Source organism: Chelmon rostratus, chromosome 10 (genome assembly GCF_017976325.1).
Source record: "Chelmon rostratus isolate fCheRos1 chromosome 10, fCheRos1.pri, whole genome shotgun sequence".
NCBI lineage: Eukaryota > Metazoa > Chordata > Actinopteri > Chaetodontiformes > Chaetodontidae > Chelmon > Chelmon rostratus.
In genome coordinates, this window is record NC_055667.1 from 10,101,378 (window position 1) to 10,126,531 (window position 25,154).

At 46.8% G+C, this 25,154-nt stretch overlaps 1 protein-coding gene across 2 annotated transcripts in view; it reads left to right on the forward strand.

Moving 5' to 3' along the window:
• Window positions 1–405: 405 nt before the first annotated feature.
• rerea (arginine-glutamic acid dipeptide (RE) repeats a) overlaps window positions 406–25,154 on the forward strand; it is an 89,813-nt gene continuing 65,064 nt past the window's right edge. Inside the window, exons 1-2 of one of the 2 annotated variants that reach the window (XM_041945074.1) lie at window positions 406–894; window positions 18,153–18,663. In XM_041945074.1, the coding sequence (XP_041801008.1) occupies window positions 18,297–18,663 (367 nt within the window). In that variant the 5' untranslated portion in view covers window positions 406–894; window positions 18,153–18,296. The remainder of the gene's footprint in view (window positions 895–18,152; window positions 18,664–25,154) is intronic. The other variant, XM_041945075.1, reaches the window with a different exon arrangement.

Sequence of the window (25,154 nt, forward strand, 5' to 3'; positions counted from 1 at the left end):
CGCTCGGGCCACTTTGGCTGTCGTGCACCTCGCGTCCCCCTATGCAAGCGAACACACACACACACACACGTTGCACGAAGCGTTTTCCTACGGAGGCTGCCATCAATCAACAGCACCATTGGCGTCCCCTCCTACCCACCGCCACCACCCTTTTGTCCCTGACGATTATTTGAATCCAGTCCATGTTTTTGTTTCGCTCGGATTTTTTTTTCTCTTTTTTTGTTGAGTGTGGTCGGGGTAATTCTCCTTCACTAGTGTCTGGATAAAGAAAGACTAGGTCAGCCATGTGGATGCGTCTGTTGAACAGCTGAAGAGGAGGAGGAGGAGGAGGGAGCGATAGGGGGAGCGTGCAGAGTGTGTGTGTGCATAGGAAAGAGAGAGAGAGAGGAGCGGGGGGAGACAGAGAGAGAGCGTGTGTGTATGCGTGTGTATGTGTGTGTGGAAAAAGGAAGCGGAGCCTGTAAACGGCGAACTCGCTGGTTTCCTACCCCTCGAAACAACTACCAGCGCCGCGTTACTTTTCATGTGGACGCTATCAGCGACAGCGACACGGCCGAGGGGACAGGAGCCGTTTCGAGGGGGGGGGGGGCTGGTTAACGTTATAGTGCCTTTTTTCCGCTCGGCGATCTCGGACGTGAATAGTCCATCAGTAAAGTGAAACCGTCTTTTGTTGAAGCAAGTGCTCGCCTGAGCCCCTCCGTGCGGGCAGCGGGTTTTAAAAAAAAGAAACCGGGGATAAGAAAAAAAAAGAAAGTGTCCGTGTTCGCCTCGTTGTGTCCCGGTTCTTGGATTTGGCCCAGCTGGCTTAAGTTCGTCGGGTCATCTCGGGCAAGGATCGCGTTTTCAACTTGTTTGCAGCAGTCTGTGGGACTCCAAGAATCAGCAGACTGGCGGGTGAGTAGCTGAATACAAAAAAAGATTGCAGGACGGTTGTGGTCGGAGGAGGAAGAGGAGGAGGGGGCGCAGACAGGGGGAGCAGTGTGCGGGTTATTAAGACGAAAAAAAGAGAAGAATTTAGGTAAGAGTGTCGACTAAAGCCGGGTGGCATTTAGACTTTGACCTAAAAGCGTCTAAATTGTGTTTATACCCGGAGGAGGAAGCGCGTGTGACCTCGAGTCAAATGTTTGTGAGTGCTCCGCGAGCTGAAAGTTGGCCGCATTGTTGTAAAACTTGGCTGTCTGTGGACGCTGGAGCAGGACCCTCCAGCACCCTCCATGACCCGGCCGCACCGCAGCCGGCCTGCAGCAGGCCTGCAGCGGCTAGTGCTTTTAAAGGCAGAAGAATGAAGCAAACAGGGGAGAGAGCTCAAATGGCAACCTCGCTGTCCAGGAAACAAACATCAAAGATGTGAAAACTACTTGTGTGTGTGTTTGTGTGTGAGAGAGCAATCGATCAACTTCGAGGAAAGAAAAGTTGCACTCTGACAGGGAAAAATGTTGAAATGGATCTTGATGAGTCAGTGGCACATAAATTTGATGGGTGGGATTTCCCCAAGTTTCACATAAAGGATCGGCTGTTGGATTTACAGCCTCGCTCGTGTCATAAATTGATTATTGGGCTGTAATAATGGAAAATAGTTGAACCTTGTTTGAAAGGAGGGTAGGGGGCAGTGTGTGGGAGCCCAGCTGAACCAGTTGCAAACTGTTGAAGGGACCACCAAATTAACTTGACTTCCCCCTTTCAGCACCCCAGAGGCTATGAACTCTGGCCCAAGCACATGCAGCTCTCACTGTGGTGGGGGTTGGGGTGGAGGGGTGGGATGGAGGGTCTGTGCCTGTTGAAAAGAGCAAGGGGGGCTGCTGGGTGGGGTGTGTGTGTGTGTGTGTGTGTGTGTGTGTGTGTGTGTGTGTGTGTGTGTGTGTGTGTGTGTGTGTGTGTGTGTGTGTGTTTAGGAGGGGGCAGCTTAGGATTTGAGAGCAGACTACAGTTATTTGTCTGAAAGGCAGCTTATCTAATGTTTTCCAGTCGTAGTAGAAGGGGGACGAAGGCTTGTTTACTTAAATCACTGTAAAATTGGTCGTAGTAAGTCATAAAGTGAGTCTGCATGTGGGTCCAGTCAGAAGCTCAATCTGCAGGGTATGTGGCCACATAAGCACCAAATGATTCAGCCCTTAAATAAGATTTGAATCTGGGGGGATGGGGCCAGTGATTGCCTTCAGTCTCTGCCATATAAAAACAATCCCTTCCTGCAACCCCCCCGCTCCTTCCATTTTCACTCTGCTACTACATGGACTCAGATGTTGCATCGCTAATTGTGAGGAGCTAATCTCCACCATGCCCAGCTTCCTGTTTTGTTTTTTTTCCTGTTGGTCCTCCTGCTAGCTGAGAAGTGACCTCTAGCTTAATGATTCAGATGTGATTAATCCACTTGAGTGGGACGACACTGCACGGGCTAATGTATGGCACAAGTGCCACAGATAATGGACGGTGGTTGGAACATGAGGGCGTTTGCTCCACCTAAAAAGAATGAACATTTGAGGCTGGCTCTGCTTTAAAAGTCATGCGTATGTGAATATGGTGCGTTATATAAGTCATGAGGCGCAATTCTAGATGTAACGTTGACAGTGGTTGTCTGTCTAGTTGTTCCTGTCAGTAACAACTCTGAACGACGCTGAACTGTCAGTTGGTGCTCTCTAATCTTTGTCATTAACAGATGGAGTGTGGAGATTTTACAGACGACAAACCTCGCTTCCCTTTTTATTGATGATTTGCAGGTGATGCCACTTGTCACATGAGTGTATTTGCAATATGGTGATGTAAACAAGACACAGCATTCCACTCTTATTCATAGGTAACACTGAGGGCTTTTACATGCATGCAAATTTTCCACTATTATTACTGAATATGGCAATATTCTGAGATTGATACGGGTCATATATGCAACATATACTGTTTGGATATTCTGAATGAAGCCTCAGGCTTCTGGGATGTGCCCATATTATTCCGGTTTTAGGAGCATTCTTTTGACATGAATTCTAAACAAACCAACTAGCCAGCAGTGTGCAAGTCTGGGATAGAGATGCAGATTTCTGGTTGGAAGGAGAAGCACACCTACTTTCAAACATTATGAAAGACTATCAACAGGTTTTTGGACATGCAACATCCGTCAACCTTTTCAAGAAGGTGACTGAACGAATGAAATTCAGTACCTCTGTTGACGCCAGTATGTTAATCAGAGTTTGCATGGCTGCATGTCAACGGGAATATTAGCGCAGTATTCATTTTCATGAGCCGTGTAAACAGCCTAGTAGCAATATTGTCTTTTTTGGAATGAGGGCAAAAACCGCAGTATTTTTTCTGCATGTAAACAGCCATTGAGGCTTTTTCTGTTTTTTTTTCTTGTGGTCACTCTGAAGAGCTTTTTTCCTTTTAGACCATAACTGTTTTTTCTGTCTCTTGGTGGTCACTGAATCAGGAGAGGATTAGCCCTTTAGATGAGTGTCTCTGAGACGGTAGCGAGACATAAATCATTTTGGTTGTGTGGGGTGACGTGCAATCGCAGTCACAATCTGCAGCTTACACTGTCAGGCGGGAAAACTTGCATAGCTTGTCTTTCTGAACACATTTTGAAATGGCATGTTCCTCACTTCCCCCAGAGGGTTAGGATATCCATTTAGCTTCACTACTTGTGGATTGAATGGAAGAGGAAGTGGTCAGCCCTCTTAATGGAGTAGTACACAAGAGCCCGAGCTATTCTGCAGTGTGTGATTTGTTTTGGAAAAGGAGCGCTGAGGTAAGGCTGCTATCAGACGGGAGTATGGCAGCCTAAATCTTAATTATGTACACACGACCATACTGCTGTCGGTATCGCTTCACATCACCTCCATTTGCAGTGCTTCGTACTAGTGTCTGTAGGAAATTAAATCTGATGTGCAATTTGATCTGGGCCTGAGTCCGCAGTCTGTGTTGTTGATTCATGTAAACCAAGGGAAGCGTAGTAGGGGTGTGAGTCACCCCACACACACACACACACACACACACACTCTCCACAAACAAGTCTCACCGCTGACAAGGTACAGAGAGCTAGTAAACATTCAGCTCACATACAGGCGCGTGTATGAGTGTCACCTCTGAGGAATCTGAGGGGCGATATCCGGATCAAAGAGGCTGTTTCCGACCATACAGAGAGAGCGATGCTTCATAGAGTGAGCCTGTAACGGCTGTCTAGCTGCTCAGAGGCGGCTGAATGTTTGACAGGGCATTGGAAAAACGTTATTTAATCTGCTCACATGATGGTCCTCGCTGGGATTGCACCACGCTGCGTCTCTGGCCGCTTTTTTCTCCCTGTGTCAAGATGATGGCAGTTGTTGGCTGGTAGAAAAACACTCAGCGGTTGTCTGTTGTTTTTTAAAGATATGATGTAATGCGTAAAGAATCAGGAAAATTGTAATTGATGCAATGTTGGCAGGCCTCTAATTTTCTTCCTAATGAGTGAGTCTGCCGGGGTCATGATATCTTATCCATTTGGGCAGCAATCTAAATGACTGTATTCCATTGCAATCACAAAGAAATGACCCAATCGTTACTATAATAAGCCACATAAATGAAAACAGATGTGATGTTTGACCCATTAAAAACAAACAGTTTGTAGGAGGCTGATCAGATAAACGCACCTAAATTACACCTCTGGCATTTTGCTTGTCTGAATGTTGCTGGACTGCATATATCTCAGCCACACAAAAGGCATCACTTGCAGTTACCCTCCCATTTTTGACCCCAACAATACAGAAATGCGAGAGCCACCTTGTCATAAAGCCAGGCGGAAAATCAATGAGGAGTCATGGCTACCATACACCACCCTGCACAGAATCAGACTCATGGTTCTGAGGAGCGGCGATAAATCTCCTCAGGTCTCGTTGATTCTGTAGATGGGTTTCATCGCTAAATGGAACAATCCAGCTCGGCTCTTCCTGACCTGTTGTCCTTGCAGATAGTGGTTTACCAGTGACACATTTAGAATACATTAGCCACTGACTGACACAGTGCACATGAAACACTGCTAAGGAGGCAGTACCCTCTGGTGGGTGACTACTGAAATAGAGAGTGATGAAGGACTGAAGAGGTGCTTTGATTGTTCATAGGATATTCCATCTAATTTGTTGTGTGCACAGAGGAAGGGCCGATATCTTTAATTAACATAAACCTCGGGAGCCAACGATGAGTGAGAAATTGGGATAATTGAAAATAGGCCCCATCTCCTTTTCCCCCTCTCTGTCTGTACATCCTTAAAGCAGCTGAGCCCATCGGAGGGCACTTTCACACATGTTAAGTGGGGGGACATCTGGCCTCGTTAATTCAGTGCATGGTCATAAAGTGGAATGGCGGTCCCCACAGGGCCGCCTCCTCTGAACACCGTCAGATGGAGCCTGTGTGTCCTCGCTGCCTTCTAGTTCTCCCTGTTGACTGTTCCTTGGACACCAGCTCTGACACTTCAACAACGTCTTCGCAATCCCAGTGTGACACTTAAACTTTAGAGATGTAACGGTCTGTGTATTGGTCCCGGACCGTGTCGGCGCAGGACGTTTGATCCGGCATGCAGCTTCCTCGGATCAGTATGCCCTGTGAACCAAACAATTGTAAGTCTAAGTAGTCTATTTACGCCCACCTACTCGCCCACGTGGAACAGAAATTTCAGAACATGAGTTGAACCCGGATTGTTTTGGCTGCGTATCAGCTGTATCGTGCTGGCCGGCTTACCAACGTTAGTCAAGCTCATGTAGTGCCGCTTCTTCACTGTATGGGAGCGTTACAGTTTTCATAACCCTAAAACCAGGACACATCCCAAACCATGATGTCTGTGTATCGTTACGCCCCCATTAAACACAGATGCTGAAGTCTTAAGGAGATCGAGAGACAGAACGTAAATCTTTATGAGCCAGAAAATAAAACTGTGTAAACTGGAAGGCTGTAGCATGTGGCTTTGTTGACCAGTCCTAATTTTCATTTACTTAGTGCAACAAAGAAATGAGACGCTCTGTGGGATTTAAGCAATCAACTACACCTAAACAGCCCCCCCACCATATATAGGATATCAGCAGCCTGTGTCCATGAAGTGTTTGTGTTTTGATAAGGGGGCTTTCAGGCTTTATTCCTGTTCCTGCATCTTCAGGACTGGTAGCAAATAATCGAGTGGCTGCAGCAGGGAAGCACTCGTTCTGCGCATTCATTTCCTATTTTAGCAAGTAAACATTTAATGCGTTAAAATGTATCACAGCTTTATTTATGCATAGAATCTGCTGTTAAGTCTGAATTATACATTAGCCAATGAATAATGCATCAGTGCCATTCCTTAATGATTACTCGCCAGGCAGCGAATGGTAATATTTGTTGATAAATTTACCCATTGATCTTGCTTGTGTTTAACCAGGCTTGGAGAGATGATGTTTGCTCCATTTTGTGTTTGGGGAGGTTTTTTTTTTGTCTAAGATGTAATCAAAAGCAAGCTAATTGTCTGGGTATTTTTAAAGATGTCTTTTAAAAATGACAAGTGAACCCTGAGGAATTAAATCAAAGTGGATACAGTCCGAATTCTCTGAGCACATACTACTTAGTGCTTGTAGGTTTTGTTACATCTCAGCAAGGTTTGTGTGTTTACATACTGGTCTCTTCATGGCTGCTCTTAGGATGAGCTAGTTATCCTTAGACCATGACAGATCAATGTCCAATTACAGTTTTGTCTTTGTTGGCTTGTAGCCAACAAAGACAAAGAGTGTGTTTGTTTGACGTTAGGAGTCTAGACGATGTCTGGCGAGTTTGTAATTTAGCCCATACTTGGTCTTTTTTTGCTGTAGCGCCTTCATTGGTGCTGGTCTTACGAGCCACACTGAGCCAGATTATTGGCACATTATCCTTATAATGCTGGGAGTCTAGCGTTGCCTAAGCCTCGAATCACAGCCCGTTACTGTGCAGATATATTGCCTGTCCACACAATGAGAAAATATTGACTTGTTGTCACTCACTCATTTGATTAGTTGTGCGGGTGATTCTGCTTTTCATTTGTCACCCTGGCAACGTAAATGGGAAAACAGTAACAGCCTCTTTCTACCCAGTAATGAAGCACTGGAGCATTGCAGACTTATCACATCTGGAAAACCTCTCTCTAAGCAGGAATGAATGTCTTTATCACTCATTGTAGTATATTGGCACTTGTCAGCTCAGCTAGTATCCACAAAAAGCCAACATTTGACAGCTTTCCTCACTGCAGAATGTGCAGCTGCGTGGGAGTGATGTACTCCAACAATTCCACTTTGATTTTACAGCTTAGTTGAGTGAGATTTATCCGTATATTTACAGTGTTGGTGATTTACTCAGCTTTCTTTTGTCTGTAAGCAGAGCAGCTTAAAGCAGTCTGCTGCCGCTGCTTTGTGTAAGCCAGGTCGTAATGAGAGCACCTTACATTTAACCCAACAGGATTCATCAGTGGCCTTGTTCTTCCGAAAATAATGAGGTAGACAGTAAGGGCTGCCCCAGGCTGCATGTAGGGAGATGATCTCTCTGAACTGGCAAATCATTCCAGTTTTTTATGCTAAAAAGACAGGCTAATGACTATTCTTGATGTGTGTCAGAGCTGTAAGTTAACTAGCATTAATTCACGGAAAGATCTAATGGGCTTGATTGTCAAGCTGAGAAGCTGAGTCGAGGCAGTCGGTGAGAGGCTTGTGCTTGGGAGGGGGTGGGGGGTGTAATTGTTTTAGCTGGCGGTGATTCTCTCTGGAAGGGATGACTGCACAATCCAGATATGTAAACCAGGAGAAACTGAAAGGCAATATGCTGATACCTTGTCTGTTTCCTCTTGATCAACCCAGCTTTTGGAATTAAATTTCGAGGCTCTGCCCAAAAACACTCTTTGGATTCAGCGTGGCGGTAATGGGTTGCTTTACAAACCCGTGTCTGCTCAACTAAGCATTACAAACATGTAAATTGCATGTGAAAAACTGAGATCTTGGGCAAATCATTGTCTGTGGCGCCGCACCATAAAACAAAGAGAGGGAGAATTTAAGACAACAGATGCTCAAAGGGTTTGAATCTGCTTATTGGAGCATGACACTTATTTAGTCCAGCAGAGGATCTCCATGCGTTCATGATAGACAATGATACTGTGTCTTGCCAACACTCTGCCAGTCGCCTGTTCTCCAGAGGCATTCGTAGTGTCCATTTAATGTTATTGCATTCATCCAAACCTCACGTTTCTTTGTTTGCTCGGGCCTGGTGTCATATCTGCACACCCGGAGTCAAGTTGCCGGCTTTGCCTGCACAAGACAGCTCGTAATGTTTATCAGGCTACAGCACAGTAGACTTCCACCTCTTATGTTTCATAAATAACAAAGCTGCTTAGCCCCGTGCCAGAAAGAGAGGAAGGTTGCCGTGATCAAGTGAGCTGACTCTACTGGTCTGATAAAGATCAACTTAAGACCCACCAGGAAGCGGTCCAGTTTGCAAACACACGGTTTTTGGGGTTAGTGTTTGAGTCAGCGTCGAGGCAAGACTGGACATCTGTCTCCTAGTGATCTATAACGCCCACAATCCCTCCCACAGACTGTCAGCTTTGGCACTCAAGCAGTACACCGGTTGCTGTAGTACACCCAGCCACCCACAACAGTGGCTTATCTCACAAGCATAACAAACAGCGGGCTAACAAAGAGGATAGGAAGCAATGGGACACAAAGTAACACAGGGCCTTAAGAGCGCCGTGCCATCATAACTCCACTTCAAAATGGAGGCCTTTGTTCTGAGATTGTTGGAGAGGACATCATAACAAGGCAGCAGCACATCTTTTCATCCTCAAACACACTCAATCCCACTCATTCAGTCTGCTGTCGGTGAAGGAGATCCTCTGCCTGATAGGGCTTCAGAGAAAGGTATTCCTCTGGGACTGTTGTTGAGGGATTTCTACAGTTCTGCCATGCGCTGATTAAAGGAACACTTGTAGATAATCCTTTTAAAAAAAATAGGTCTTTGTTGTAGCAGTGGAGGAGTGAGGTGTGGGGTGCGAGGGGCAGAAAATCCCCACATTTGGGATTTTTAAATGGTTATCACCTCGGTATGATCGGCACCTCTGTTAAGATAAATATTTAATGACAGGGTGGCTGAAATAGAGCTGTTACTGACTGCTGGTGAGAAATGGCGCTTCTATTTAGAGCCCATACTGTTCCATAAAGTCATGGCATTGGTAGACAGCCCAAGGTTATTAGTGTGGTATGAGAGTAGTGTGTGTTTGTGGTGTGTCTGTGGGTTGCTGGAGAGTTCTCACTCTTTTCTTGCTGCAGTGATATGAAGGAGAGAAATGCACTCAGTCTGTTATTGAGCATTCACTCATGAATCCTTGATGGATTACAGCTGTGTGTGTGTGAGAGAGAGAGAGCACTGTTGTGGCAGCACTGTACTTAATGCACGACAGCGATACTGTTCAGGCGCACTTCACTTGAACTATTTCCACAAGCGAAACAGCTGTATGTTTTGCCCTTTACTACCTTAGTTTTGCTCCGTTTCATTTCACATGCTCCCTGCCCTCTGGGCTCTTGTTTGATGTCATTCATGTCATGCAAAATTGATTGCGAAGGCTTGCATCAATGCCTGCTGCAATGAAGTTATCACAGTACAAAGACAGATTTCTCTGCATTGATTCTCTTAACCTTACACTTTCACACTCAAGTGAATAAAACCTTTAAATTGATATCAGCCGTGCTTTTAGATGTTTTGGCAAGGATTATGAAGCGAAGCCTGTATTAGGACGTGAATGTTAGCGCATAGCTCATTTAAACACTGAGCTAGGCTCCGCTTGATTCATCCTGTTTACTCATTACATGATAGCTATGGCGAAAGCAATTACTTTCAGCTTTCAAGTACCTTGCTTTTGGTCACACTGCGGCTCCCAAGGCCCCGCAGCTTCCAATCAGTCCGGTGAATGGCACTAACATCTTGCCTCTTTGTGTAGGAAATAGGTGGGTAAACACAGCAGAGTCCTTGAAGCACTTCCCATCCCTGCTATTGGATTACCAGCTGCCTTTCCGGGTCTCATCTGCGCAGATGAGTGCCAAGATCAATGGAGCTCTTAGTGCAAAGCTAATTCGATCAGGACGGGCTTTGCTACTGCTGATCAGAGATCATTTTTTTTCACGTGAAACGAAAACTTAATCAAGTCAAGCCCATGTCCAATAGCCTGTATTTTCAGCCGCTCCGACTCCCATAGACATCAATTAGGAGGCATTTCATATTCATTATTGAATTGTTGGGTTGGCCTGCTGAGAAGAGGTGTGGAGATGGAAGTAGTGAACTGCTGCGTAAAGTGATCCGGCCAGTTTTGCTGAGTGAGGCAGGAAAGCTGCCTTTTCTCCAGCAGAGCAACTGGCATCATAAATAAGCTAAGAGCATGTTTTTAGAGGGATGAGGTGTCTCCTGATTTGACGGTGAGCCGAGAGGAAGGGTTGAAGGGCATATTGACCCTCTTGTTCTGGAAAACGAAAAGCAGACTCTTCAGTGCCCCTTGTTCCCCCATTAATTATTGTTTGATGCTAATAAAGGAGTGCGGGTGGGGGGGTGGGGGGTGGGGCATGTTATGAAACATAATTATTCATTGCAGCATTTCCCCTCGACAAGCTTTGTTCCCCCTCCTCTTATGCTTAGCGAGGAAGCTGCCAGGGCTGTCAGTTGAGTACAGCAGGCAAAGATGTCCCCTCAGCCTTTTAAGGAGGGGACAGGAGAGAGCAGGGTGAAGGGCGCCATTTGCCCGAGTGATATATGAGGAGAGACGGCAATATATGTAAGGAGCTGCTGAAAGACAGATAGAAGGTCAAGGCACATTACACTCCAGCCATTTATTGGCTGAGCACATACTCCGACCTGGACTGCAAATACAGTTGCTCAGCAGCAGCAGCTTTTTTTCTTTGTTTATATATATGTATGTGTGCGCTCGTAAGTGTGTGTGTGTGTGTCAATGGCCTACACATTTTAGATTGACATGTGTGTATACACATAGATGAATGCTGCACTGTAGTGAATATGCTCTCAATGGCTTTTTATAAGCTCGCAGATGCAGTGGGAATCTACTTTAACAAGACTGTAGCTCCACAAACCTGTCCTCCTAGATTTCTGCTAAGCGATGGCAGAAGCACAAGAGGCTGATTTCCTATGCATGAGCACGGCATATGGCGTGCTTAAAGTCGATGCAAGCATGAGATTAGTTAACAATTGTGTCTCCTAACATTGTGATAATTGAGTGCAGTAGAAACGGTAACTCCAGCACCGTATGTGTGTAAGTATATTTCTTCTCCTGCTGCTAACTGTTAAGAGAGCAAATCATTTAGCTGATGTTGTCTATATTTTAAAAGAGTGTGCTATTGGCAAAGGCAGGGCCAAATAGTATTTTCATCGTTATTAATGGCCCAGTGACGAGAGGAGAAGTGGGTGAGACTGCCGTGGTTTAAAGCCTAACATTAACATTCCAAGAATATCTGAGGCTTATTCACAGCAAGTCAGCCGCACAGCCCTCTGCATTCACCTTCGGTTTAAAAAAAGACAACAGGCCGATACTCAGCCGGAGCTGTGTTGTGTCAGGCGGTATTTTTAATGTGCCGTTGTTGTTGCACAGTGAGGGATGCAATGTGTAATCCAATATATTGCAGTTGTTAGGTGTTTGGAAAGATGAAAAATATGCAGCCCGTGTTTGCTGGAGGCGTAGCACACTATCAGTCAGGGATCAAGTCTCCATTTCACACATGAACAGGCAGAGTTAATCTGTGGATCACTACTGTACACTGCATGATATCCAGCCTCTACCCTCATATTTTCCCAAAAGCCCATTGTTCTAGGCCCCTGCTGCTGATGTTTTTAGAAAATAGTTGATGATGTGCTGGTGTGTATTTTTGGGTTAAGACTGAAGCGTTCACTTGTGGTCCAGGTAGTAAACCGTGCTGGTCTGACTCCTTCAGACTCTTTAAAATTAATTGTGTGTATTTGTAGCCTACCTGTGTGTGTGTGTGTGGCCTGTGTGTTTGTGGCAGGGTCCACTAAAATGCCAGTGCAGTAAGAGGCCCAGTCCCAGCCGCTGCATGTTTTATGAGCTGTCCTCTGAGGATATGGGAGCTCTGAGCTCAGATCCTGCTTGTTCCAGCAGTGTTTTCACCACCCCTGGCCACTTTTTTTTTTCTTTTTAGCAGGAATCCAGAATCTGGCAGCATCTACAACAGAGCCCTGTCTGTGGCTATAGTTTAAAAAGCGTGCCTAGCTGCATGGAGGCCTCACAGAGTCATGATTCATATTATTCTCCTCAAGCACACTGCAGAGGGTGCTTTCCCTTCTGCCTAGGATCACTGGCCTGCATGGCTGAGATGGTGGATGACAAGGCTGAACGCTACACTGAATATTCCACCTCCCTCGTCACATCCCCCGCTGACTGCTTTCTCAAGCCGTCCTATTCCTTGAACAAACACATCGACTGGAGAACGTTCGCTGACGGTGTCTATTTGCGGTGCTCACACATTGACTCGTGAGTTATAGCTCTGGTTGCGAGAATGCTGAAATTAGCGCGGAGGGTAAAAAAGAGGGGGAGGGGGTTGTGCGTAGAAGAGGAACCCTTTGTTTTATTTTTTTCGTAATGGCAGTCAATCATGGTGGTTGGTTGGCCATTGGTGTCAAGAGAAGTGTTTGCATATGAAATAATTGGGCTTCCTAATTAGAGGTAATACCATCCCGTGGTGTCTAGAGGTAGAGGTGTTTTTGGCTGGGATCATTATAAGACGTTGAATGGAAGGGATTGTACCCCTCCCCTCCCTGACCATCTGCTCGAGGATGGAGCAGAGTTTGCCACCACATAGCTAAATAATTTAGGCGGAAAAATGGTCTTGTGTACTGACCTAATGGCTTTGTTTTTGGGAACTGTTCTTGAAGACATCCCTCAGTGCCCCTGCTGGCCTGTGCTGTCAGTCTGAAACCTCAGAGCTGTCTTATCTGTCACTCTAATCTATTTATGTTAGTTTTTCCTCTGTGTTGGCACGTCGCTCTGTGTGACATAGTGATTAGAGTAGCTGGAGGATGTAGGGCAGCTGTAGGAATACATTTCCTCCTCTCTCACACTCATTTAGACTTCCAGTCGGAGTCGAACTGACGGAGAGCATCGTTAAGCTGATAGGCAGTTCTGGGAGGAAGAGTGGGGATATTTGATCACAGAATATCAGTGGAAGTGGTACGTGATTGAGTGCTCAAATATTAAAATCTCAAGAGTCCTTTCGTTCTAACAGAAGATGAAATTACTGTTGGGTTTTTTTTTTTCTTTCCCCAGTAATTCTCTTTTTACTGTATACATCTGATTGAGAAAATGTCATGTAACTCATTCTCTCCTCCCCTTGCTAGAGCGCTGTTTCGTTTTATAGAGATAAATGTTTGAAGATACATATATGATACAGACATTTTTTTGTACAAATCGGGCTGAATGTGTCCCTGGTGCATTTTTATACCTCTCCTGACCCCTGCTTTACCTTTGGGTAAATTTGCTATTACAACAGCATAACTCACCAAAAAATTAAATTGTCTGTGCCTCTTCCAAAGGTGAAAGACACTAGAAATCCTTTCAAATCAGGCACTTAATTCACACCGCAAAAAGAGCAGCACACAGATTTACAGGGAAACTCAATTAAGAGTTACATTCATGATAGCTGTGTCTGCTGCCGCGTGCCTCACATTCTCCCGCCTCTCTTATCAATGGCACATTGGGACAGGTCCTTTTACTGGCCTGCTCACGATTACATTTCTCAAGAGTGCCTCGTTTAGAGGAAAGGGGAAGGGTGACAACGGCCGACCATGGCATTTTCCCTCAGGAGCCGTGTCTAAACATGACGCCTTGCGAAGCAGTCGGAGCTGCTGAAATGGCCTTCAGCTTCACTCCAGCCACACAAACGCGGCGGTGTGAGAGGTGCTGTGTCTTGAAGTAGCTGGCATTAGGCTGCGAAATAAAGTCTTGCTCACAGGCCCTGTAGATAATGGACATCTTGGGTTGTGGAGGGGCCCCCTCAGGGCCATTTGGAGCTCTCGCAGAGTGCACACAAACAGGGACTAGAGTAGGATTTAGCCTTCCTTTCGAGATGGAGTAGAGGCTTAGACCCTGCGGAGCACACAGTCTGATCCTTACGCCTGTGGTTGAAAGTACCTGTGGACTGTTGGACAGAATACATGTTTGACTTAGTGGGTATCAGTTTATATCACAAAAAGAAGTAATGGATGGATGGCCCAGGGAGATTGTGTAAATTGCTGTAATATTTTTTGACAGTGATAGTTTATTGTTGCTCACAGCGTCATTGTGCATGAGAATCTGCTCTTGTGCTGCAGTGCTTTGCCTCTTACCACGGGAGTCTCTAGGCAGGTTTAAATGTTGATGTTGGAAAGCCCCAAGCCATCTTTTCTCGAGCTTGGCTTTTACCTACTAAACTAACCCCGGATGCCAGCTAAAAATAGAGCCTTTGTGAGCATAGCTTTAGCAGAGGGAAAAAAGATGTGGTTACTCATCAGTGAATTGAAAAACAAGTGGAGCAGACAAGTGTCTTTGCCCTGCCAATGTGCACTAAAACAGAGAGGGCCTCGGAGGATAAAGCAAGCCATGATTGCACCAGGTAAGACAAAGGGTGCAGAGACCACAGAGAATCCCTTATGAAGTGGCATACCCCTTGCCTCTAGCTGAGCCTTTCATTGTGCTGTTGTTTCTAGGGGGCTTGGATGGCAGCTTAGATTAGGCGGCACTGAGTAATGGATTGGAGCTGACGAAAACCTGCTGCAGCTCCACATCGCCACAGCTAGGATCCGTGCACTGCCGAGGATCTGGCTGGTTTATTCGGATCAATTTGAGTTGCCCTCATTGTTAATAACCCTGTGTATATTCATGCTAACATTGTTCTCCTCTAATCTGTATTCATGCGAGTATTTCATTCAATCCCTTTGCAAAGCTGGCCCTAAATCCTTGCCAATCACATTTTGCTACTTCATAATTCTCCAATTGAATATGCCATGAATGACTTTTCAGTCTCTCTCCCAAAACTGAGTGGATCACTGTGCTGGTTATTTTGTTGTTAGATTCTATTTTGCATGTAAATGTAGAAATTTCGAGTTTCTCTGTTATTTCTTCTGTAAAATGCTGTATGAATAAATGTCCGGTTTTTGAAAATTCATAATCTAAGATAATCAATTACCAAAATTTAGCGGGATTAAAAAGAAACCCTACAGCTGTATAGGTACTCAAGCGGAGCGTGATAATTTGGATGTTTATCCTTAGACAGGTTTTGATTAAAAGTACAGAGATGAGCATGGATTTGGGTTAATGTGGGAGTGATTGGAATGAATAAAACATGGCTTTTTAAAAGGCTGTTTGGGAGAGGGAGAGAGAGCGAGGGAGAACGAAAAAAAGCTGTGTTTAGTAACAGGAACCTGCTGTGTGGCCATTGTGGGGGATGATGTGTTAATCGAGCCACAAACTGTGTGGTTTTTCAGGCCAGAGGTCTCATTTAAACAGGCACGGGAAAGAGAAATGTATTTGAGCGGGGGCCCTGCTGGCTGCTAGCCCTTGACTCCGTCGCAGTAATGTAAATGGAGGATTAGGTGACGTTGGCTGGGACCCCCTCAGCCCCTCTCCAGCCACTGCCCCCTCCTTCTCTTTTCCATTAAGACAGCTGGTATCTTTCAAAGGGTCCTGGCCCAGTGATTGATGTGTAATAGCTCCAAGCCTCACCTGCCCCCTCACAGCGTTATTCATCGGCCAGGCAGCCAGCGCTGCGTTCTACTAAGCACTTTGTTTCCCGGGTAGTGGGTGGAGAGCCTTCTCCCTAGCTTTCCCTCTGTCTCACTTGCTCTTTCTCACTCTCTTCCCTGTCAGCCCATCAGTACATTAGGGCTTTTTTTTTTTGGCCAGTGTTACGACTTCACTTCACCCTCACTCACTCCTTTTTACTCACTCAGTTTGCTCAATTTCAAACTGCTCTTTTATCTGCATCAAACTACAGCTATTGATGTCCAACAAATTAACCATAGACACTTGAACATGTTCTTAATTGACTAGTAAAAGTTTTAACAACAATTAAACATGAGCAAGCACATGCCTGTGTCTTTTTTGTTGTTGTTGTTCTTGTTGCTTTGGGGGTTAATAAACACAATTATGTTAATGTCAGCAAGGTAATTGGAGATGCAAAATGTGGAATGAGGCAGTTGTGCAAAGCGTATCCAGATGCAAACTAATAGCACCTAGATTGTAAAGATACTTATAGAGGCTTACAGCAGCCCACATCATCAAAGGAGAGCGGGCCAGCCCTCCATTTGCAACAGTTCAGGGTCCTCATTGGTTTCAGTGGAAGAGGCTTATGTTACTGATTAGAGGAGAGAAGAGGTGCTTGCCTCATACACAGATTCTGGCAGCTCCCAGGACTAAAGCTGTGCTATCAAATGGTACCTTCATCTTTTTTTTTCATGTTTCTCGCACCTCCAAGTCATGCTGCTGGATATGGACGCAGGAGGGGGCACAGTGTGTATTTTGGCACACCAATGGAGCTGTGTATCCATTGTGTGTGCGTGTGCTTTTCGCACATGCGCGCTAGATCTCTCCTGAGCCCTTGTGTCCTGTGTGTGCACTAATGTGTTCTTGTGTGTATATGCTGGCAGCCCAGTGGTCGCCGTGGTAACTCATCATTAGGTGATTAATGGGGCTGTGACGAGGCTGCGGTTTAATCAGGCCCGGTGTTTGTGTTGAAGCCGACGACAAGAGCAGCTGCCCTGTCAGTTGGTGTCTGCTCACGAGATGACAGCACCCGCTGCTGAGGAGTGCCGTTGTCAAACGGGCTTCTGTGTGTGTGTGTGCGTGTGTGTGTCTGTGTGTGTGTGTTTCACTGTGCCTGCCAAAAACCTTTTCTCCACCTTCCTCATTCCTTCTATTCTTCACCTCACATTCTTTCTAGCTCTCTGGATAAACACACGTCCACTTGCAGACATGCTGTATAATTTTCACTCAAAGCAGGGTCTGCTTTACCTGGCTCGCTCTCTACCCCTCCCTCCTTTTTTCGCTCTCCCTCTCCCACCCTGCTATCATGGTAACACGGGTGCTGATTGCCTGGTCTGATCCCTCTGGGGGCTGTAATAACTATTTCTAGTTAATTTGTTGCGGTGGGGGTGGAGGGGGCAAACACTGGCAGTAAATGAGAAGCTGTCTTTGTAGGCTCAGTGTGTTGCAGACAGTGTGCTGCTTCAGCTCTGGCCGCTTCGCTGTTTATGGAGGATTTCATTATGGCACGAGAAGGTAGTAGCCGAGTTCCTTTTGAGTGAACGACGGGAGCTGAAAATGGCAGTGGACTGGGCATGGCGAATGACTGGCTCAGCCTCTCTCCTCCCCCTTTCCTTACCCAGTGGATTGCTGTGTTCTTCCCTCCAGAGCTGTCACTTCACATTAACACAGTGGTGACTGTCAGCCAGGGCAGAGGGTTGGGGTGGAGTGCAGTCCAGAAAGCCAGAGTACACACACACACGCACACACACCACATAACCACACACAGATGAGTAAAAATTGAGCCTGGTGTCATCACAGATGGTCTGCAGAGAAACTAGCCAGTTAACTCTGTCATTGAGCTTCACGCTGTGTCTTTTCCGTGGCATTGCAAAAGACAAGCAGCGTCTTGTGCCGAAAAGCCCCTCGACACATTATCTCTGAGGAATTCTATTGGCTGCGTGCCTCATCCTCAATGCAGCTCTACCTTTTTATACTTCGACTTCCCTTTAGCTTATTGTGTTACAAGTACTGTACATTCAGCATTTCACATTCAGTCTTTCTGCTTTTCTCACTCGTTTTTTTTCTATTCTGCTCCACTGTAATAACTCTGTTTTACTGCCTCTGAAAGAATGGAAATATGTTTGAGCAGGAAGCTAGAAGGGTCTGTTTTTTGATAAAGCTACTCAGTGCTCTCCAGAGTATACATGGTTGTGGAGGGGAGTGCCAACAATTACTGTGATGTTGAGAAGACTCAGCACAGCTGCCTGATCTCTAGGAACCATTCTTGTATTTCTCAGCCACAAAAGATCTCCTCCAGCTCAAAACAACCCTTTGTACTCAGAAAATGTTGCTTGTGCACTTTCAGGATGATGGTTATTGACATAGGGTTATGCTAATTATCCTTCTTCTGTCTTATCCACAGCTTTTCTGAAACACTGGGGTTGTTGGTGTGGCCAAATTTTCCCTGGATTTGACTGGTAAATTCAGAAGACTGAAGCCCAGGCTCACAGTCTACCTTTCACGGAGGCCCAGCCGTGAGAGGACTGAGGAAGGCACGTGGCGGATCATGACGGCCGACAAAGAGAAGGAGAGGGAGAAAGAGCGGGACAGAGACAGAGACAGGGACCGGGACAAGAGAGAGGCCGGTAAGTCCCGGCGGCAGGACGGGGACCGGGGCGACCGTGAGAGCGAGAGCTCCAGGCCCCGACGCAGCTGTACGCTGGAGGGCGGGGCCAAGAACTATGCAGAGAGCGAGCACAGCGAGGATGAGGACAACGACAATGGCAGCACAGGCGGAGGCAGTGGCACGGCCGAGGAGGCTGGCAAGAAGGGCAAGAAGAAGACGCCGAAGAAGAAGTCGCGATACGAGCGCACAGAGAACGGAGAAATCACGTCCTTCATCACAGAAGACGATGTTGTTTACAGACCTGGAGGTAAGTCCTGGTCACGGCCAATGTAATTGTGTCAATCATGTAAGCTTGAAGAATAAGCTTGTTTGAGGAAATAAGATACATTTTTAATGAATCAGCCATTGATTTCTGGGTTTCATGGCACAGACACATGTCTGTTGCAATAAGCTGTTGAGGGCCTGCAGCTCCTACAGAGTAGCAGCTCTCGAACAGCAGAAACACTCTCTCACACGAGATGCTGATGCATCATACAATCAGTACGAAGCTGACCCACTCTTTGCTTTGTCTTGTCCTAAGTCAATAAAGCAAAGCGGTGATTCAGTAGATGATGCGATAGTGACGACAGCCATGATGATGATTTCACCCCAGCGCCATCTGAATCACTGAAAGTATGAGAGCTCCGCTCGGCCACAAGGTACTCCAGTCTCCTGGAGCTGCGGTGCAGTGTCTTTATCACGTTGTGTGAATGAGGCTAAAATGGGAACCAACCTTTTCCGCGGCTGTAAACATGGCCTCTCTTTCACCCACTGTTTATAAACTGGTTGCATTAGATGAGATGGGGGGATGTCAGCACTCCCTGTCAGAAGGAAGCCAGGCTATACTAGCTGTGTGTGTGTGTGTGTGTGTGTGTGTGTGTGTGTGTGTGTGTGTGTGTGTGTGTGTGTGTGTGTGTGTGTGTGTGTGTGTGTGTGTGTGTGTGTGTGTGTGTGTGTGTGTGTGTGTGTGTGGTCTCGTCCCGCTTGGCTGCTCAGTGCCTGGCGACTAAATCATTGCCGTCATGTCTTTTCGTTTATCTAGCAGCTAGCAAAAGGTCAAGTAGTGGAGGGTGGGCATATTGCTTGGGGACTTAATGGGAAGACGTAGGAAATTATAGCCAGTGTGTTAGGTTATCTTCTTCTCCAACTACCTACCATTGCACACATCCAACAGCCCTCTTTTCTTCTTTTACTGGAAACACAACTTCAAGGAGCTGCAGTGAAACAGCCCCCCCCCATCCCACCCCACATTCTGTCTAGCTGTGTAATCTTGTTGGCCAAATTATCACTGTGTTGGTATCAGTGGAGGTCCTCAAGCAAGCAGTCACACTGAACCCAATCCTTGTTGTTGTTCACTCTCTATTTCTGTCTCTCTAATGCTCTGCAGTGGACTCCATTGAAGCCCTTTTTTGCTCTGCATTTCATGTTTAATAGAGAGAGCACTGGCGCTTTGTCTCATAGTTAACCATGCAGAGAGGTGGGGGGAAGGGGGGTAGAGAGGAAGAGAAAAAAAAAACGGAAGCAGTCAGTCACATCAATGAAACATTCAAAAGGCACATAAACAAAGTCGACCGTCTCAGTGGATTAGCCCTGCCGAATATTTATATTTCCACATCCGAGTGAACAGCACAGCCAGTGTCTGGTTGACGGGGAATATTTATGTTTCCTGTCTTCTCCTTCAATTAGTTTGACAGGTCTGGAGCAGCGCGGGTGTCGCAACCTGCTCCCACCACATAGGCTGGAGCTGTTAGTCTGATTTAGGTTAGGGATGAGCCAGGATTGGATAGTGGTGGCCCCAGCACCGGTACACTAGTTTGTAATTTACCTCCTATTGTCAACACGAAAGATCCTCCACCTCAGCAACTGACCCCCTGCTGTCTCCTCTGCTTATTGTTCAAGTGATAAACCCTCTGTGTGTGTGTGTGTGTGTGTGTGTGTGTGTGTGTGTGTGTGTGTGTGTGTGTGTGTGTGTGTGTGTGTGTGTGTGTGTGTGTGTGTGTGTTTTCCTCCTCCTACTTGGTCATTGGTAGCAGCCTTCTTGCAATCAGATTTGATGTGTGCAGCTTAGGCAGGCACAAAGCCTGCAATGGATTATGCTTTACTAAATGTTAAATCCCTTTATAGCCGTCTAGTGACACACAATATGTAAAACTGACCACCCTCGGAGAGGGATTTGCACCGCCCCAGACATGGGGAGAGGGAGGAAGTCGGTGTTGGAAAGCGTTGCAGAAACCCAAAGAAATGGTGAACCAAAATACTGTTGGGATTGCTTTTGTCACAGGGAGCTTTCGAACCATATAGGCCCATGTCATCACATAAAAAAATAACAGGTAAGCTAGTATTGAAACCGTCTGCACACTCCCAATCTCCAGCCACCGTCCAATCTCTCTGCTTAGCCTTTCTATCCCTTGAAGATGGGTTCAGGCAGCTTAGTTCACATCGATTGGAAGGAGAAGTGCAATGGGCCAATAGGTGGGCCTGCAGCTAAATCTAGCTCCGCTGCTGTTTAAAAAGGATGGAGGAAGGTGGCTGTGATGGTGGCCGGGGGACTGTGTCCCAGGTCATTTGTATGGTCGAATGCTGGGTCGAGCAGCCCAATGCAGTGCAAGCAGACTTACCAAAGCGATCTGTGCCCTGTGGCTGAGCTCTCACCACTTCCCCAGGCCCGACCAGACACCTCCAGAGCCCGCTCTCTACACTCGTCCACCCCCTACCCCCCACCCCAGATTATAGATCCTCTCTCTGGAGATTATACACACCGCCATGGGGGGATCAATAGGAGACACCCTAGAAGCTCGGACACGCACAAAAAACATGTCAGTGTGCACATATACACAGCATGCTGGTAACTGGTATTTGTGCACACTCACAAGTGTACTATAACACATATACATGCACACACTAACACATATACAAGGCATGCTTTTAACAGTCATAGACATGGTCCCTATCTCCGACAGGCACACTCCTGCAACACACACAATCTCAGATAGATACACACACATAGTGCTATGGCCTCTGATGGTCCACTCTCTCCACTGCAACAGGACTCTGCCTGGTGCTGCAGGTGGCTGCCGCCCATTGCATGTCTCCTTACTGGCTGGTTGGCCAGTCTGATTAGACTAGCCAGCCTGTTTAGACTAGACTAACCAGACAAACCCCCACCCCACCTTGGTTTATTTCCCAAAACGTGGCTGCCACAGCCATGGCAAGACTACATTTGATTTGGTAAAGTAATATCTTCGGTTTGTGTCATAGCGAGCGTGGCGTATAGTGCAGAAAGATTGCGGGCTAGTTTGGAAAAAAAAAACACCTTGTGTGTATGAGTGTTGGGGGAGTTGTTGATGTGGACAGCTGGCGCTTCTTGCCGCAGCCACCACAGAACCCTGGTGTGTGTGTGTGTGTGTGTGTGTGTGTGTGTGTGTGTGTGTGTGTGTGTGTGTGTGTGTGTGTGTGTCATGTGCACACAGAGTAAGCTATGCAGCAAGAGTATGCTTGACACACACGTATAGCTGGATTACCAACACACCCCGCCTTTTAACTCAGGACCAACTGTTGGCAGTCACACAAACCTGGCATGTTTGTCATGTTTGCAAAGACTTCAGTTATTCTTTCTTACACAAGTGTCAGCTGTAGCCTTCTTCATGTTGTAGGTAATGGACAGTATATTTCTTTTATTGCTAACGAGGCACAGTGTCTATGTCGCTGCGAATGCTGACATCCAGTGCAATTTTAGAATTGTTTTATTTTCATAAAAGTCTACGGCTGTCTTACCAGGACAGCAGGTGTAGGCGCTTAGCTGCTCCTTCACAGTTGCTCTCATACACCAAAGCTTGTTGGATTCTTTCATTTGGGTTTTAAAAACATAATCAGTACCTTTTAAACGTGAATTGGTAAAGTAAATTATACTTAATTGCAGCGCCCTGAATTCTGTTGTCAGTATGGTTCCTCTTATGATTCCAGCATAATGTGGTTCAATAAGTGTTGGAGTGGTTATTCTAGATCCAAGACACCCGAGGCTAGAGGAGGATTAGCATAGCACATTCCCTCTACTATAAAGGCTAGCTGTCGATCAGTTTGTTGTTTCCAGTGAAGCTAACATAAGGGACAAGCCCTTGGAGTCATCTCATATTGAAAGATAGCAGTGTGAATCTGTAGCATGTCGCTAACTGAACAGATCTATTTTTAAAAAGCCCTCTCTGCTCTCCCATCTCTCCCCACGCCAGAGACTCTGGGAAAAGGGCTTTTTAGTGAAATCCAACCACCTGCCGACTGCTAAATGAGAAAGTGTGGGCTAGCCGAGAGGGAAAGGAGAGGAGGAGGAGGGGGGGGTGTTGTCAAAGAGCCTCTGTTCTCCCCTAGGAGCTCAGTCAGCTGTAGGCCTGCCCTATTGTAGAGAGCTGATGGTATCGGTTGCCAGGTATTTCCCACTGCTTTTCCAGTGAGGAGAAGGGAGAGTTGTTGGACTGCTGGATGAGGAGAGAGGAAGGAAAGTCGGGGTGGAATCAAGTGTCCGTGTGCCTCCAGGCCTTGACTGCGTGTTAGGCCGCCCCGCTGGGACCGACCCAGCAGGAAGTGGCACAAGGCAGCCTTGGTCATCAGCTGGTCTCCCTTGCAGAAGCACTGCGGTCGGCGGTGGATCAGTAATAACACCAGTCTCCCTCTTTCTCCCCAGCTCTCTCTGTCTTTCTTGGCCCTCCAGTCCCCTCACACCCCTGCGGTTCCATTATTGCATTCCTTGTGCTATTTAATTTTAGGATCAGTACACTCAAGAGGGGGCAGCTTTGCTGAAGCTGTGCATGACTCTGCCGTGCGTGCCTGCTTGTGTGTGCGCCCCCGTGCATTTGTGCATGCGTGCTCTGCCAGTCTGAGCCGAGCACTACTTCTAACAGTCCAGGTGTGTCCTGCCTCGTGGCTAACACTCACCACCTGCGAGCATGGCTTAAACAAATGCTCCTCTTGATTTAATAAGCCTGCCTTGCATCCTAAAATATGCTTTGTTTAGCTGATATCATTCCACGGCACCAACCGCCACCACCCCCATCGCTGTTTACAAAACATTGGCATATATGACTGTGTTCACAATGTGACTTTTCCCATTGTTGGCGGCTCGTAAAAGAAAGCCATGCTGATATTATCTAAGAACCCCCCCTCCCCTCAGCTGAAATGCTGCAGTAAATTAAACAGTATCTTATTTGCTTGATACGGAGCGAGGAGGACATGGCTCTTTTGCTGTGAGGCTAGGTGTGTTTTAGATTAGACATGCTTGGCAGCCGTAAGAGAATGGCTGGCTGAACAATGAGCTACAGCTGAGAAAATTGCCGTGTGTGTCGTGAGGTTATAACAATGAATATTCCACTGCTTGAACTCAGTGGCGACAATGTTCAGGATCAGGTTTCAGCGAAGTCGCTCGGCTCCAAGGAAGTGCCGCTCAGTAGCTTCGCGATCATCTCCCTGTGTGGAAGTAACTCTCTCTATCCGTCTGGGTGGTGTGGCGGTCGGCAGTGGATTGCAGGGCGGAGGCGAGTGGGAGAAGCTAAACTTATGGCTGTTGAGGGAGTGAGAGCACTCTACTACAATGGCCCTGCTATGGTTCTCCCTCCTGCAGCGAAGGCTCCATCCATCCAACAAGCCCACACTTCAACCCTAAAAAAACGGCCCACCCCCCACACACACACACACAGACCCTCACCACAGTTAAACCTCTCGTCCCTCCCCTTTCCACTTCACCACTTGAGCGAGGAGACCCACTTCCAAATGCACAAAATGGCAGGAATGTTTAACAAGCCAGGCAGACCCTGGAGGAACCATGTGGCCCGCTTGGACGAGCCCCCCTCCAAACCCACCCAACCTCCCTGTGCTCCGTTGCCTCCTTTTCGTTCAAAAGGCAGATTCAAGCGTTAACTCTGGTTTTAACTTCCACATTCATTGAGATTCGTGTTATAGTCGCTTTCAGAGAAATGCCCTTGAGGTAGTAGACTTTTAGTGCCCAGGATGAATTCAAAATGTGCTTTTGACGTTCGAAGAATAGACTCGCTCGCTGTCTGTGAATGATTAAACTCGATCCCTGTCTCTTTTTATTTTTTCTCCCCACCACCTATCTCTTTCACTCTCGCTGTCTGTTCTTTATGCCTGTTGTTGTGCTCTGGGGTGCAGACACGGAGATCTGGCCTCTCTAAATGAATGTGCCGACGAGGTGAAGGGACACTAAACCCTAATTCCCCCGATTTGACTCCTCCGAAACATGTCATCTCATTCAGATTAGTCTCTTTTGTTCTCGGCCCTCCCCCCACTCCCTCCCTCCTCCTCCCTCCTCCTCCTCCTCTACCCGCTTCTCTCCGTCTCTCTCAACACACACACACACACACACACACACACACTGTGTTGCTCACAGATCACACAATAGCACTGATGGATATTTTCATTCATGTTATCTTGTAAATGACTTCCAGGGATGGTGTAGAGGAGGGAGAGGGGAAAAGCGAGAAGAGGGCAGTAGTGAGAGAGATATAATGCGTCACTCAGAGCCAGCGAGGGCGATAAACCCCCCCCCTTCCCCCCTCCCCTCAGAACAGCTCATTCAGCCCACAGCAGATAACAAGCCCACCCTGGGGTTACACACACACACATACACACATACAGCCTCTCAAAAAACAAAGCCCATGATGTCACAGGCGCACTCGCTGCACACCAGCCCCTCTACAAATGGTATCTTGGGTGTCAGAGCCATTTAATATCTTTGCCACCCCTCTTTTCCTC